The 15,869-nt window shown below is 34.8% G+C and overlaps 2 protein-coding genes across 3 annotated transcripts in view; both read left to right on the top strand.

Annotated features, from left to right (window-relative positions):
* Positions 1 to 231: 231 nt before the first annotated feature.
* LOC123007555 (filamentous growth regulator 23) lies at positions 232 to 8,862 on the top strand. The gene is made up of 8 exons (XM_044402924.1): positions 232 to 515; positions 4,391 to 4,452; positions 4,993 to 7,250; positions 7,296 to 7,703; positions 7,749 to 8,015; positions 8,062 to 8,205; positions 8,252 to 8,485; positions 8,538 to 8,862. Exons 2-8 carry the CDS (start codon positions 4,425 to 4,427, stop codon positions 8,589 to 8,591), a joined length of 3,393 nt encoding a protein of 1,130 aa, XP_044258859.1. The 5' UTR covers positions 232 to 515; positions 4,391 to 4,424; the 3' UTR covers positions 8,592 to 8,862.
* A 2,761-nt stretch (positions 8,863 to 11,623) lies between these two features.
* The window catches only part of LOC123008325 (bumetanide-sensitive sodium-(potassium)-chloride cotransporter), a 7,826-nt gene continuing 3,580 nt past the window's right edge, over positions 11,624 to 15,869 (top strand). For both annotated transcript variants that reach the window (XM_044404128.1, XM_044404127.1), the window contains exons 1-6: positions 11,624 to 11,989; positions 13,210 to 13,372; positions 13,804 to 13,899; positions 13,947 to 14,315; positions 14,362 to 14,501; positions 14,546 to 14,737. In XM_044404128.1, the coding sequence (XP_044260063.1) occupies positions 11,735 to 11,989; positions 13,210 to 13,372; positions 13,804 to 13,899; positions 13,947 to 14,315; positions 14,362 to 14,501; positions 14,546 to 14,737 (1,215 nt within the window). In that variant the 5' untranslated portion in view covers positions 11,624 to 11,734. The remainder of the gene's footprint in view (positions 11,990 to 13,209; positions 13,373 to 13,803; positions 13,900 to 13,946; positions 14,316 to 14,361; positions 14,502 to 14,545; positions 14,738 to 15,869) is intronic.

Raw genomic sequence — 15,869 nt, 5'->3', positions numbered from 1 at the left:
TATTGTTATTGATAATAATTAATGGCTTAGTAGTGACGAAATTGACATAAATGCAATCTTTCTAAGGTTGATTGACGCATTTGTGTGAGCAATAATTTGTCAAAATTGGGGAAAAAAAAGGGTCTTCAAGGGTGATAATTTGAATGCAAGAGCAAACACTTGAGGAATCAGTGCGTTCGAAGCAAGCAGATTTCATGGAGAAATCACATCGGAATGTTCTACCAGCACGAAGCCAGCGAATGCATGACGTTACCTCCACTGTTACCAGGAGTAACCACGTTCATAACAACTCTATGATAAACCTGACTCATTGTTAATCAGTTGTCCGGTGGATTCGGCCAGGTAGACTCGACTTTCATGCTGTTCCCCACTCGGCGTGTTCCAAGCTAACATTTATCTACACTTCAGGAAAAAGTTTGAACAGTGTGATAACACCAAGGAAATTTGTGTTTCAAGTGTGTGTATTGTGTTCTAATCGATTGTAGTCCTTGGTCAAAAATCGGATATTTACTATGGTAAGAACAAGATTCGTGATTTTTCAGGAAGAGGAAATGTAGTGCTGTTTGAAGGTTTTGGTGATGAGTTTCTTGCCTTTTCCGTGGTTTTGTTTCCCTCAAACTCAATTTATTGCAAAATCAATGAGACTTTCATCGCTAATTAACCTCAATAGCGGACGTGATCGTTGCGTCCAGAAAAACTACGTTTTTTGGTCACCTTGAAAATAATCACTTGTGATTAAATTGTGACAAAAAATAATAATAATGTAACGAAAAAAATGCTATTTGTTGGTATTTTCAATTGTTTATTTCATGGTCGAAAAGTTTAAATGTTGACCAAAACTTTGCGTTGCTGAAATAGTTTTCAGTGACTAATGGTCGTGAACTAATGCATAATTTTGGACACAACTTTCCTATTTTGGCAAATGCTAGAAAGTCATTCAATCTATTTAAATTTGCCAAATAGGGTGACACACTAATATTTGGGTCAACAAATAAAATCACTGTCATTGGCAACAATTGAACAAAGTCGTGATTGCAACTATATTAAGTACCTGCTCAAATATTTAGATTATAGTTTACTTAGCCTTGTGGAAAGACCAGTGTTGAAACAAGCTAGCGTATTTTTTACCATAAATTTGAGCAAAACTTATGCAATCATTCCGTTATTGAAAAAATAAAAATATTCTGAAAATATTTGGCTTACATAAAGTTGTAAAAAATCATTTCATGCTCAATGATTTGCACCTTTGGGTGGAAATAGAGCATAAATTTCTCCCTATGACAGTTTCACTTTGTCCATAAAATAAATCAAAATAATATAAAAATGGCCTGTTGCGTAATTAGAAACTGCATTCAACAGGAGATTAATTACTTGGACATTTTCCTACTGTAGCGTGACACTTTAAAATTGCTACAAATTATTTTCAACACTTTCGTTCCTGAGATGCTTCACACTTTCCTATTGAATTCAAATCAAATTTGAAAAATCGAACATCCTGATTTCGTGCCACATATCTTGTGAAGCAGAGCCTCACGTATGCTTGCCGTATGGCGGAATAATTAGCTAATTAACACTTGCAGCTGTGAAACTCCTTGTGGTCACTTTTTCAACTTCAATGTCCTTTATTTTATGACTGGCCTTTTAAATCGGAAACCGCACTTTCCCTTGAGGCATTTATAAAACGCGTCACAAGTTAATATTATTAGACGGAAGACTAGGTCATCTATTCCCGATTTTGGTCACGTAATAAACAATAATTTCAACAAGCGATGCGTAATTTTGAAATATTTGCGTTGCAAAAGCATCTTCCAGTTCAGTAAACTCACAAGTGCAGAACCTTGAAAAGTCTCAATTAACATTTTTCCAATGATTCGCTCCATAATTAGTGCCGGGAGATTCAAAGTATCATTTTTAGTGTTTATCTTCCTGCAAAGTCGCGGAAGTCGATTTGAAAGCAGTTACGGTTAGCAACTCAAGAGTAAAGAAGTCGGCAACGTACTCGTTCTGAAAATTGAGATTTCTCCTCCTAGGAAGCTAAGAAATGTTAATCTGCCAGCTATTAAATATATCTAACGAATATAGCTCGCTTATATAATTCTAATTAAGTTCTTAGGCCAGACACACCCAGTAATTCAAATTCCGACACGACAATAACAAACCTTTTTCGAATAATTGTTTTACGTCAAAGGTTTATCTCGTGCTTGTTACCATCAGTAGGCGTATCGTATCGTATGATTTTGAACAATTTTAGTGAAGAGCACATTGAGCTTTACATGTTTTCAACCGGCTATTTGGCAATTTGCCTATTGTAATATATCGTTTACATAATGAAGAATAATGAAGCATGAAATTTGAAAAATCTGCAAAATTACGTAATAATTGTCCACAATTAGATAACTCTTGCTTAACAATAATAAAAATAATGTTACATCTGTCCGATTATTTAAAACACTTTCGTTCTTTTCGTGAGAATTTCTTGTGACTTATTGTAAATGGGTGTGAACTGAGTCGCGGATTACACCCAAACAAACAGGGAATTTCCTGCACATTACAATCGGTACAATTATCCAAGGAGTGCCTTTTAAGAAAATGTTAATAAATCTAAAGAGGTTGAAAAAGATTTTATTATAATCGTGACTGGCTCAAGGTATGCAACAACGTGAGGAGAATGGATGATATTTAAATTCAGCTTTGTACCAGTTGCACTGCTTGAATTAGCAACAATTTGTTGAGACGAAGTACTGCAGATGGACGCACAATGAAGGCAATTGAGACCAAATTGTGACGAGCAAAGTCTTTGTCAAGAAATTATAAATACATAAATCGCCAAAACTGGAATCAAGACCTAGCAAAACCTTGAACAACCTCTGCGGCGATGTTGTTTTTGTCTGATTTAGTGATATGAACACTAGTTTGTCTTGATTTTTTACAAACTAGTTTGCAAATGAGTGAAGAATTCGCTATCTCAGGGTAATTTACTCGATTACCTGTACTCAAGAAGAAAATTATCACCTTCTTCCATGTTTATTAAAAAATTTAGAATCGACTCGAGAGAAACATTAAATGATGTAATTTTGTTTATTAATTCCCCGGATTGATGAATATTCAGATGTGGACCTGTGTTAACCTCGATTCAGCGAATTCATGCGAAAACATCGAATCACAATCTAATTGCTGCAATTAGACAAATTAAAGAAATTGAATTTCTAATGAAACTGAAAATTTTGCTTGATTGAACCAAATGGTCCGTGCAATTGGAAAATTAACTTTCTATTAACACAAAAGTTGATAAGTTGCATATTTCCGCAACATCACCTTGCCGATAGCATCAAGTATCATTAAGTTTCGCTAAAATTATGACGAAATTTAACCGGAATCAGCTTAGAAAGAGAAAACACGATGTTATGCGAGAAGAGTCGTGAATAACAAAGAGGAAGGTGAGACTCTTTTGCATACAAGAAGCTTTTTCTAAATGGAATATTTTATGCAGCGGCGACTCTTGGAAAATCCCGCTAGAGACTTACATAAGCAACACAAAATATATAGCGCAAATATCGGAGATTCAAAGAACAATTTCATGATTCTGTATCCTTATTATAAACTTTCTTTTGTAAAACACAAAAAAACGTTTTTCGTTTATATAACGCTTTTCCTAATGTTGTTTTAATGGCACTTTCGATGGGTCGCAAAAAGTCAATTTCTACAATCCCGAACTTTCAGCCTAATTGAAAAATAAACATTCCGTGTGTAGATGTATTTATTTATGTCAAATGTAACGGTACAAGATTCGCTTCGAGCTGTTAAAAAGGTATTGATGTCTTGCGGATACGACTCTTTCTTTTGGTGTAACTGTATTCTAGGAGATTATTAAATAAAGCGTAATCTCTGATTGGATTCGCTTGGGGAACTTTGTATGCACGACGAAAACTTTATATGTTACCCACATACCGATATGGTATGAGAAGAGAAGTGGGACATGGTTGCAAATAATTCGTGGGTGTAAGAAACGAAAAAAACGTGCATACACGTGACTTGTCATTCCTGACATTGACTTTTGTTCACGTGTGCGGAAAAATGCACATTCCAATATCTGAAACGTGTAAACAAGAAGTTTTGATCTGGTGATAACACAAACATGATTTGTGTCCTTTTGAAAAATCTGTTCTAACGCAAATAAAGCGCGCATTATGTAATGCTATAGTGGAAAAATCCTCGCAGTTATTCAATTCAAACTAATTATTTTATTAGTGTATGAAAAATCTGCATTTAAATGGCTAGATGGGCCTTCAGGTCCTAATCTGGAGTCAATTAAAGACTATCAATGATTAGAATAATAATAGTTTTATCTTATCTTATCAAAAAAGGAGCTCAGTGCTAATTTTGCTTCCAGATAATCAACTTTTGGTGACAACAATGCCAACATTATGGGCTTCACGGTTCAGTTCATGCTAGGTATGTTAACATTCGCTTTATTTGACTTTTGACATTAATTAATTAGGAACATAATAAATTAAAAATGTTGTGTTAACTAACTCATTTGCAATTCAAATTTGTTTGTTGTATTGTCAACTAAATGTTCGATTTTTGCCACAAATAATATTATCTTATCGTTGCAATCCATAATTTGGTCATTGTTTATCTCGCTAATTCATCTGTACAACAATTGTTGATGTAATATTCATATTTCTTGAGAATTTTGTTTGGTCAGGGTTAGAATAACAATGAATCGTGTAAATTTCTGTACAAATATGGACTATAATTATAAAACCTTATTAACTCACTTGTTTGGTCATGTAGTTCAAGAGAGTCAGACATGGAATCAGCTTGAGAGTAATATAATTATGTTTACGGTGACTATTCAGTGTCATTGTCCTGATCAAAAAGAATGAGCTTTAAAAAGCGTGCAGACGCCTTGTCGATACAGTTAAAGTGTTTAACACACACTTAAATACAATTTCCGTTAAGGTTCTGGTCTAATTTTTGTGTTTTTAGGTACGTTCCTGGTTCTTCTATGCTGCGCCTCGATTAGTACCCAAGTTAAAAATGAGGAAGAAACGACCGAAAAAACCCAAATCGAAACGATAACTGATGCGAATCTCGAAAGCAAGAAACCAAAGACTGAAAATAGTACTGAAAATAGTGTAGGAAACAAATTACAGAAACCTGAGGAAGAACCGAAAGAAAGTGGCCGATCTATTGATATCGAAAAATATGTTTCGAAAGAGTTTCATAATAAAAATAATGTTTACACTTTACCAACTTCACCGGATACTGAGAAATACATAGATCCGGATTATGATTTCCACGCTACGACTCAGAAGCACCATGAACATGAAGAATTTAGTTACGAGTCGGAGTTAACAACGCCGAAAAGTTCGATTTTTGATCACAAATACAAAGAAGCAGTGGAGAGTGTTGATCAGAAGTTGGAACATATTGATGATTCGCATGAAGTTTCAGCTGAAAGCGAATCAAAAGAAAGTGTCGACTTGGAGAAACTTTACGAAGAAACGAAGAAGAATGACACCAAAGCTGATTTGAATTATGTCAATTTTAAAACTGTTGTTGCTAATGATACGGGTAGTAAGAACTCTCTGCGGAAGAATGTGGTGCTTGAGAGTGGAACAAATTTAAATTTCCAATCTTCCTATAATCACACAACGATCGATGAAAATGATAGTGGGAATAACACGATTCCGAAAGAAGATAAGAAAATTGAAACCACGACTTTGAGCAATGTGATTGCCGTTAAAGGCGAGTTGGAAAAAGCTGAAAGTTCGACTGTTAAAACCACTTTAACAACCCGAAAAAGTCTAGTTCTAACCAAACCCCCGTCAAGTCGAAATTCGAGCCATATCTCAATTTTGAGCAACAAAATTGAAACCGAAACCGTCAAAGCGATCAACCCAACAACAGACAAGCCCAAAGGAGATAAAGAAAACTTCTCTGAAAGTTACACCCAGAAAACACCTATTGATATAACAAAAAGAGGTTCAGTCAAATACGCACACACTATATCAACCCAACCCACAGTCACGAACAACATCAAAAAATCGGAACAACTTTTACAAGAAAATCAAGTTATTCCAGTCCATGTTGAAGCACCCCCAACTGCCATAAACAGCACAACGGAAACTCCATCAACAACAACGCCTGAAACCGAAACACGGATTACTTATTCAGTCGAAACTAGGATTAAAAGTGTTTCAGTGGGGACAGAAACACCGACTTACACCACAACTGAAGCTGAAACAACCACTGAAACAACAGAAACTACATACTTATCAGACAGTACTGCATCCACAACGGCCACAACTGAAAATCCTGAAACAACTGAGTTAGTAACAACGACTGAAATTGTTTCAAATGATACTGCAGAGACTAAAAACATTTCAATTACTACTGAAAATACAGTGAGGACCTCAAAAGGTATAAATTTTGGGGAAAATGTGTCCACGATAACTACGACTGAACTACCAACAACTGAGAAAATTCAGCCGACAACTTTTATTTCGATAGAAGTAACAACGACCGAAAAAATGTTCGAAGTGACTCAGGAAACAACAACTGAACCAATTCCACCGACGAATTCGATTCCTAAAATGTTCTCAGATGTGGCTGCCCAGACTACGACTGAGAAAATGTTGAAAGTGACTCAGAAAACAACTGAGAAAATTCCACCGACGAATTCAATTCCGAAAATGTTCTCAGATGTGGCTGCTCAGACTACGACTGAGAAAATGTTCAAATTGACTCAAGAAACAAGTGAGAAAATTCCACCGACGAATTTGATTCCGAAAATGTTCTCAGAAGTGGCTACTCAGACTACGACTGAGAAAATTTTCAAAGTGACTCAGGAAACAACTGAGAAAATTTCTCCAACGAATTCAATTCCGAAAATGTTCTCAGATGTGGCTATTCAGGCTACGACTGAAAAAATGTTCAAAGTGACTCAGGAACCCACGAATTCAAATGCAAAAATGTTCTCAGATGTGATTCCTGAGACTACAACTGAGTTAGAACTGACTACAATTCAGGTTGCTTCAACTAATCGCACAAATTTGGTTGTACCTGTTTTTAAAAATATTCCTACTGAGACAAGCGAACCAGACACCACTGAAAACTTCACAATAACTTCAGATTCGTACGAATCCAGTACTGGCGCTCCTGACGACAACAGTGGCAAAACTGCCGCCATCGCCATATCTTCAATCGCTGCTGTTTGTCTCATCGTAATCGCCGGCCTTCTGGTGAGTTAATTATCTTTGGCAACACATAAGTAACAAAAATTTTAGGTGTTTATGAAGAAGAGGCAAAAGAGGTTTAATTATGGACAAAGATGCCGGCCTGTGAGCCTCGACGACTACAGTATGGATAATGTCTCCGTGTACAACAGCGTTCGAAGAAAGGGAATGTTAAGAGGGTCGAAACGTTCATACGGAAATCCGGCGTTCGAAGATCCCGTCACAGTCACCCATCCGTTGAATTTCCCCGCTTTGGGAAAATTTGCAACGAATTTGGACGACATAAAAGCCGAATTTGAAGAAATCCCTCAAATCACAGCTCGAACCAACGAACTTCCAGACGGATGCGAAACGAAAAATAGATACGCCAATGTTATACCACTCCCCGAAACGCGTGTTTTGTTGAATCTAATTGAGGGTTACCCCACCAGTGATTACATAAATGCTAATTACGTTACTGTAAGTTTGTCAATTGCCATGTATCTCATTAATTTTACAATTTAGGGACCTAAAAACACGAAGGGGTATTACATAGCGTGTCAGGCCCCCATGCAAAACACTGTGGATGATTTTTGGCGAATGATTTGGGAGCAACAATGCAAAGTTGTCTTGATGGTAACTCATCTTTTTGAAAACGGAGTCGAAAAATGCGTCGATTACCTCCCCCCTTCGGAAGTGCTAGACTGCCACCGCCTCTTCGGTGACTTCCAAGTCACTTTGAAAAAACGCGAAGTCAAAGACAAATACATCATTTCCAGTCTCCAGTTAAAGGTAACACACTTTCAAAAACCGGGGAAAAAGTAACCACTCTTTTCAGAATATGGTGTCAAATAGCTGGCGCGAAGTCACCCATTTCTGGTACATGGGATGGCCTGAAAAAGGCGTCCCGACTGAAGCAAATTCGCTCATTGCATTTCTGATCGAAGCTCGGAGTTACATGAAATCGTCGTCGATTGATAGGGTAATTTTCCGTGTATAATTGGTTGCATATCTCACCTCGTTTTTAGAAGGAGGTTACCAATGGTAATTTGGCGAACGGTGGTGCGAAAAACGAAGTGAATCCTGTGGTAGTGCACTGTAGTCCTGGAACAGGACGAACAGGTGTGGTGATAGCTTGTGATATTGCGATAAGAGAGTTTGAACAAACGCGACTTGTTGATGTACCAAGGATAGTCTATAAGATTAGACGAGATAGGGCGAGTGCAGTACAAACTAAGGAACAGTACGCATTTATTTATAAGGTATTGGGTTTAATTACCTGTGTTTGTTAATTAATATTTTTGATGATTGCAGGTGATTAGTCTTTACGCAACTAAACTTACAGGAGGTGCTTTAGATTCGTTGTAGTTTTAATTAGTGGTCAAAAAGCTTCAAGCGTTTGTGATAAATTCATGTTTTAATGTACATTTTTTAAGTCCTGAAGTTAAATGTAAATATTTTCATGTATATATGTTAGTCCTTGCTCTCTATCCAACTTATTTAGTACAGTTTTGTGTAGATAGAAATGTTATATTGTACAATATTAAGCCTTGTTTATTGTTATTTCTTTAGAGATTTATGTTGTTGAATTCACATTTGATTGTGTTCAATGATAAAAAATAAAATTATATAAACTGAAGCTTTGTTACTACTCGTGTTACCAAAGCATTACGCAATCCTATATTTTATTCTAGGTACAGATTTATCTGGTTGATACAGATTAAAACAGTGTTCATTTACTTATACCATTAAAAGTTCAAATCAATTACTGACGTTCATAGCAATTATCTGATAATTGGCGAAACGACACGGCTTCAAAAAATCTTTGAAAAGAAACATTTCAAAGCAAAAGTGGAAAAATTACTTCCAAGCCGAAGAATTAAAAAGTCATTAAAAATGACGGAAATGTCTTATCAGATATTTATTTAATTAATCTTAATTGATGTAATAGTTATTATGATTATTTTTTTATAAGAGAACATTATTATCCTCACGAAAACAAAAAATTGCATTTTCTTCGTTACTGGTTTCGTCTTGAATTTTTTGGGCATTACAGAAACAGCTTCTTAATCATATTTGAAACAAAACGATTCCAATACTTGTCGGGGAGACCCAACTCAAGCCAGTTTGCAAGTTATTTCATTCAAAGGCCAAAAATGTTAACAGTCTATTGTGACTTTCCATCAGTGAACAATTTTAACTCAAATTAATTTGCAAGTTTGACGAGTAATTTTTCGCCAAAATTGACAAATTGTTAACACATATTTGTGTATTGCGAAATATGAATCAGGTTTGGTTTGATTCGTCCCAGAATTAACTGGATTTATCTGCTGAAGTTACCTCCAGCAAGTTTTAAAATCGTCACGACAGGTAGAATTTACACTATGTTTTGTAACTGTCTCCTACATTAAAAAATTGAGACGAATTTGCAAAGTTGGGTCAAATTAATAAGAGGTCCTGTCAATATGAGTTTCAAATATTTTATTTTAGTGTCCCGATTTGACTGGAATACCTTTTTTGGGAAATTTTTCGCTTAGTTGGCATAAAACTTGCACAGGCCAAACATCTGAAAGCTCACCGGAAGTGGTTGAGTTGTTCTATTTATGTTTCAGTTTTAGTCTACTAAAGATTAGCCAAAAATACATGTACAATGAAAAATCAATATTCTTCATAAATGAGTCAATTTTGCAACACAAGAGCATCTTGATTTCGCTGAAACGTAGGCAGAAAATCAATGAAATGTAGTGCGATTTTCATATTATCATTAACAACCACACAAGGAAGGTCAACCTAGAGGTAAAAAACCCAGATTTGAAATTCTTGAGAGTTAAACAAGTGATTTATTTAATCGTAAAATTGGGGTGAAGGTTGTGATATCTTTAAGCACCATTTAATTTAGTAATTAGTTTAGTATTTTCACATGCGACTACCGAAAATTTTAAATAATTAAACAATGACTAAAAAAAGAAGAAAAATTTCACCTTGACAATAACAACAACGATAACACGTGCTAATACACTTTTTTATGTAGAAATATGCATTTTTTTTAGGTTTGATTGATAACAAAAAAAAATTTTTCGAAATTTTCACGTTGTAAAAGAAACGCCATTGACTACTTTTCCTCCACTGCCTTCTAAATTTAGTTTTTAATGGTTATTCTAAAACATAAAACTATTGGAAATAGAGAAAAACAAAGTCTTAACGTAAAATCCCAATTCCAAAATTCTTTTTTATTTAAAATTTTTGTTTAAAATAAAGAGGCCCATAGCAAAATTTTACTACTGGTGTTCAAGTATAATAAATTTTCAAATTTTCTATTCTGTGCGAAAGTGTACTTAAATTTGTCTTTTACATTGTACACCTTATTTGTTTTTCATTAACATTGTGGAAGGAAAATTTACGTGGAACAGTTATCACAATAACTTTGCCACTACGCAAAAATTAAGAGAAGAATAACTGAGTCACATTTAAAAGTTAACAACATTAAGAAATCTGAATTTTCATCACAGTATATATTTTTTTAAAGCAGGCGAAAAATTCTTTTAAATTACAAAATATTAATTTTGTGTGTAGTAGTTTAAACGACAATAAAACATTTTATTACATATTAGTACGAATAGAAATTACCAAAACCTAAACAATAAAATAATATGTGATACAAATTATCAATTTTTTACTCTACAAAAGCTAGAATTTTCTTTGTGAAAATGTAATTTTATAAATTCAAAAATGTGTTTTTTCTTTTTGGCTCATTTATGTTCTGTTTAAACGAAAAGAAACGCAACTTAAGAAAGCCGCTAATTTAAAATATGAGATGAGTTATTACAAGAAAAAAATTTAAACACTAATTTAGGGACAATTTTTTCTCCTTTTGAACACTTACTTTATTATATGGCTCTCTGAAATCCATAATTAATAAACAATTTGTTGATTTAGTTGTAAGTACTTATCTTTAAAAATGTTATAGAAATGCGTCTTTGAGTAAACGTGCCATTAAAATAGTTGGAAGCGTTTTCGATTAAAAGCAAATAAGTAAACTTTTCCGATTTGAGCAATTAAAATTTCTTATCAGTTGAGATTTTTCGTTTATGAAATAGCAATAAACGCATTGTTTATGTCATTTCTGGAACACTTGAGTTTAATAATAAACAAAAATTTCGTCGCAAGTTTTTGAAAGAAATTTCAAGAATGGTCCTTCCGGAGCGTTTCTTTTCGCTGTTCCTGGCAATGGGCCAGTTCGCAATAAATATCAATCCAGAATCACCATGAATAATAGTATTTACGGTCTTAAGTATATTTAGTAATTTTCGCATTCGACATGTATGAATCTGCGCGTTGTCCATCAATCGGCATGGAGTACTTAAAGAAAGCTCCCTGCTCAAACATTGCAGTTTATCCTCTGAAACGCTGAAAGTCGGCTCGAGGTTGTCAAGTAGCTCTCAATGTCTAGATAAATCCTCAAACTCGAAATTTCCATTCATTTCCAAACAAACCATTGAAAGTGCCACACCATGGACGGCCGATTTACTCTCCAGCCAAGTGCCGGGATAGACAACGGTGCTTTTCAGTTACACGAAAACGGGGTGAAAGAGGACACTATCAGTGATTTGAAACCGACACCGAGTTACCCCATCCAAAAACGCAAAAAATCCCTCGTGCAACTCACACGCGAAGCACTCCCGAGATTGGAGAATTACAGAAATTCGCGAAGGGCAGCCAAGAGGCCGTCGTTAGGAGAATTACACGGAGGCGAAGACGTCGTCAAGGTATGTTTTAGTTTACCTGTCGATAACACATGTGAGGCAGTTCGAGCTGGAATATACTCACTCGAACAATCGTTAACTCTGCTTTTTAAAATTGATGTTTAATGGCACCATAATTAATTTCGTGTACAAGCGAAAAATTTTACACTGTGTGAGAATTTTAATTTGTTTGACCAAGAAAATACTCATTGTCGGTAAATGGCGCTTAAATAACGCAAAAGTTGTAAATTATCAATGTGACAATAACAAAATTTACATTTACTGATTAACCGACAAAAATGTTTTATTGTTGTTCAACGGCTGCCTCAGGCATCTTATCGTTTAAAACGACGCGTTAAAAGCTATTTTACATTAAAAAATAAATACCAAAAATAAGGAATACAATTCAAGTTTCATTAAGTCAACAATATCCGACTAAAACAAGATCATTGTAGATATATTTGAGAGATATGGACAAATTCTAGAAACATTTCACTATTACCTTTGCGCAATTTTATAATAAACTATGTCGTTCGTTATTTTTTGTAGATATACTTTTTATTGTCATTTTTGTTTTATTTTTTTAAAGTGAAACTTTTATTACATTGCCTCTAAATTTTTATATTGTTACCACCTTCATACTCATTATTTTTTATTTTTATCTCATTCTTATACATGTTGTAAAAAAACATTGGAGTTGTTTTTTGACTTAGTACACTCCAATAAAACTAGAATTTTCATTTGCATTTCTTTATGAAATAGTTTCCGAAAATTAAATTAAATTATTTTACTAGTTTTTTTTTAAGTCTTGCTACCGAAAATTGAGTTCTATTCGTGTTTTTATTTCATCTTTTGAACCGCAATTCGATTTTTTTTATTTATTTTATTTTTTTTACCGGGTAATTAGCATCTTCAGTAGCGAGTTTTCTTCTTTTTGTTTAATCTTGAGTTTAATTAATTCTATTTTAAATTCATTAAACATATCACAGAAACAAAGCAAAAGCAATCAATGTTTCTATTATTTTATTTTTTAAGACAATTTTCTTACATCTCGTTTCATATTTTATTTTTTTTTAACATCAAAACAAAATTTTTTGATTTATTTAGGTACTTTTGACAATTCTAAGAATAACTATTTCTCAACTATGTTTTTTCTTTTATTTATTTTTTTTGGGAAAATTTGTTTTAACCATGTGTTTTCTGGTTCAAACTTGCTTCTAGTTTATTTTTAATTTTCTTACCAGCAAGAGCCCAATGGCACTTCCGAGGAAGAGGGCTCAGCCCCCGGCAGCCACGATGGTATCAAACTGGGGTGGATTCAAGGTGTGCTTATCCCATGTCTCCTCAATATCTTCGGTGTCATGCTATTTTTGCGTCTTTCATGGGTCGTTGCAGAAGCGGGAATTGGTAAGTAATCATCGTCTGGCAAAATCAAACTCACGAGATATTTTCATAATGGGATACTTCGAGGCAAAATTCGGAATTTTAAGAGGCTTCATTATTGATAATAAGATGCTTTCAATCTGAAGGAGGTATTTTCTAAAATGACGTCAGTTTACTGCGTCTCGGAATTTTATTTTTGCTTTCTTTTTGTAATTGTAGTTAAATTAATTAAACCGTCCATTCGTCGATTTTATTGATGTTTTTAGATTTATTTTACGATTAAATGTAAATAATTTACATGGAAACACAGAAACTATTTAAAAAAGTGTCGATTCTAATGTAAATTATTTAGATTTGCTAAACACTTTCGGCCGTGCGAAGGTCTTTGTCTTGGAGCAGTGAATTAAAAAATTGAAATAAATCTTGCTATTTTGCAATTTGTCAATAAATTTCAGGCCAAAGTTTGGTCATAATCGGGATATCAGCCGTCGTTTGCATCATCACAACCCTCTCCTTGTCGGCAATCAGCACAAACGGCGAAGTCAAAGGAGGTAAACGCCAAAACCCCAAAGACCCTAACCCCGGAATAAACTTTCAGGTGGGATTTATTACATCATTTCGCGATCATTGGGCCCCGAATTTGGGGCTTCCGTCGGCATTGTCTTCGCTTTCGCTAATGCCGTTTCAGCGTCCATGAACACAATCGGGTTTTGTAACTCTTTAAGCAATCTTCTGAGCCGTTATGGCCTAAAAATCGTCGATGCAGGAATCAACGATGCCCGAATTATTGGCATTGTGGCCATTTTGGTTATGATCTTGATTTGTGCCATCGGAATGGAGTGGGAATCTAAAGCCCAAAATATCCTAATTGTGGCAATTGTGGCTGCAATTGTAGATTTTCTCGTTGGGGCCATAATTGGGCCTTTATCGGATGAAAAACAGGCGCAGGGCTTCACCGGATTCAATTGTAAGTTTCTGTCGATTAGAATAAATAACAAAAAATTCGTTATTAGTTACGACTATTTCGACGAATTGGGGGCCGGATTATCGTCGCTCTGAGGGGATGGATTACGATTTTTTCCAAGTTTTTGCCATTTTTTTCCCTTCGGTGACCGGAATTCAAGCCGGGGCTAACATTTCCGGGGATTTGAAGGTGCGTTTCAAGACGGGTTAATTTTTTTTGACTTGGAATTGCAGGATCCGGCGTCAGCAATCCCAAAAGGGACGTTTCTCGCTTTGGTCATCTCAATGGTGACTTATGCGATTTTTGTCGTTGTCGCTGGAGCTTCAGCAATCCGGGATGCCAGTGGTAATGTAGGGGACTTAACCAACGGAACGCTTTCCAGCTGTTCCCCGGATTGCCAGTACGGAATTTTCAACAATTATCAGGTGAGGACTGTCAATCATTAAATCAAAAATAGCCCCTTGAAGTGTGTTTATGTTTATGAATAATATTATCCGAGGTTTGAGCTTTGTTATTTGTTTTTTTTTGAAATTCAGGTTAATGCGTGTGCGGCATTTGAAAAGATGCTTGCAAATGACACCCTCAGACACACCCTCATTTATTTACGTGACGTCAATCATCGAACACGTGTTATTTTCTCGGACGATGTCTTCCTAGATACACAAAATTCGTTTAAGAAAATTGTGGATCGAGTTTCGTGACGAAATTAAAAATCCGGGTCCAATCAATATTTACATAAATAGACAAAAGGCTAAGGATATTTCTGGTGACGTCGAGAAATATGTTTACTTTTGCGGAATTAAGTGCATGTGGGAGGTGGTTGCTGTTTATGAAAATTCTTATTCGCAGAAAAGCTGAAACGAAGTTTTTGAAATATTCAAGCTGAGATAAATTATTGTGACTAATCTAATTACGCAAATTGATTGCTATCGATGATCAGATATTGATGGCCAAAGTACTTAACATAATTAATCGTCATTTTTTAATCTACGATAAAAACACATTCACGACATCGTGCCAATGTGTACACATTTTACCATTTCTAGGAAGTGTATCGCACACCTAGATCAGCTGTAATTACTGAAAAAACACTTTTTTCTGAAATGTTGAAAACATTGCTACCTAAAATACAGTTGCGGACGAGGCGAAGCCGAGCCTGAAAAAGCAGATGAAACCGCAAGAACTTTTTAAGTACATGTTACAAACATCATTTTTTGTTTAAGTTCTCAAAAACATATTCAGCCTCTTATTATGTATGGTGAATTTTTTTATTGCGAAAACTCATTTTAGCCGCTTAAATGAGTTTATAAAATAGCTATTTTTAAGAGTTTACAAAAAAAACAATAAAATAATTAACAAAAAAACCTTAATTTTTAGTTGGATACTATTTTGAGGTAGGTGTGTCTAATTTATGCAATCTTTAGCCAAAAAAATAATTGAAATCTAATCTCAAATTATTAGATTCATTGATCAAAGGTTTTAGTTTTAAGAAATCACGAGAGTCTTGATTCTAAAATATTTATGCAAAAGCTTCATAAAACAATTGTTTTCCCATTA

The sequence above is a fragment of the Tribolium madens genome, unplaced genomic scaffold, assembly GCF_015345945.1.
Source record: "Tribolium madens isolate multiple individuals breed KSU strain unplaced genomic scaffold, Tmad_KSU_1.1 Scaffold_3;HRSCAF=73;Tcas5.2_LG2, whole genome shotgun sequence".
Classification (NCBI taxonomy): Eukaryota; Metazoa; Arthropoda; class Insecta; order Coleoptera; family Tenebrionidae; genus Tribolium; species Tribolium madens.
This window is presented reverse-complemented; position numbering and strand designations above follow the sequence as displayed.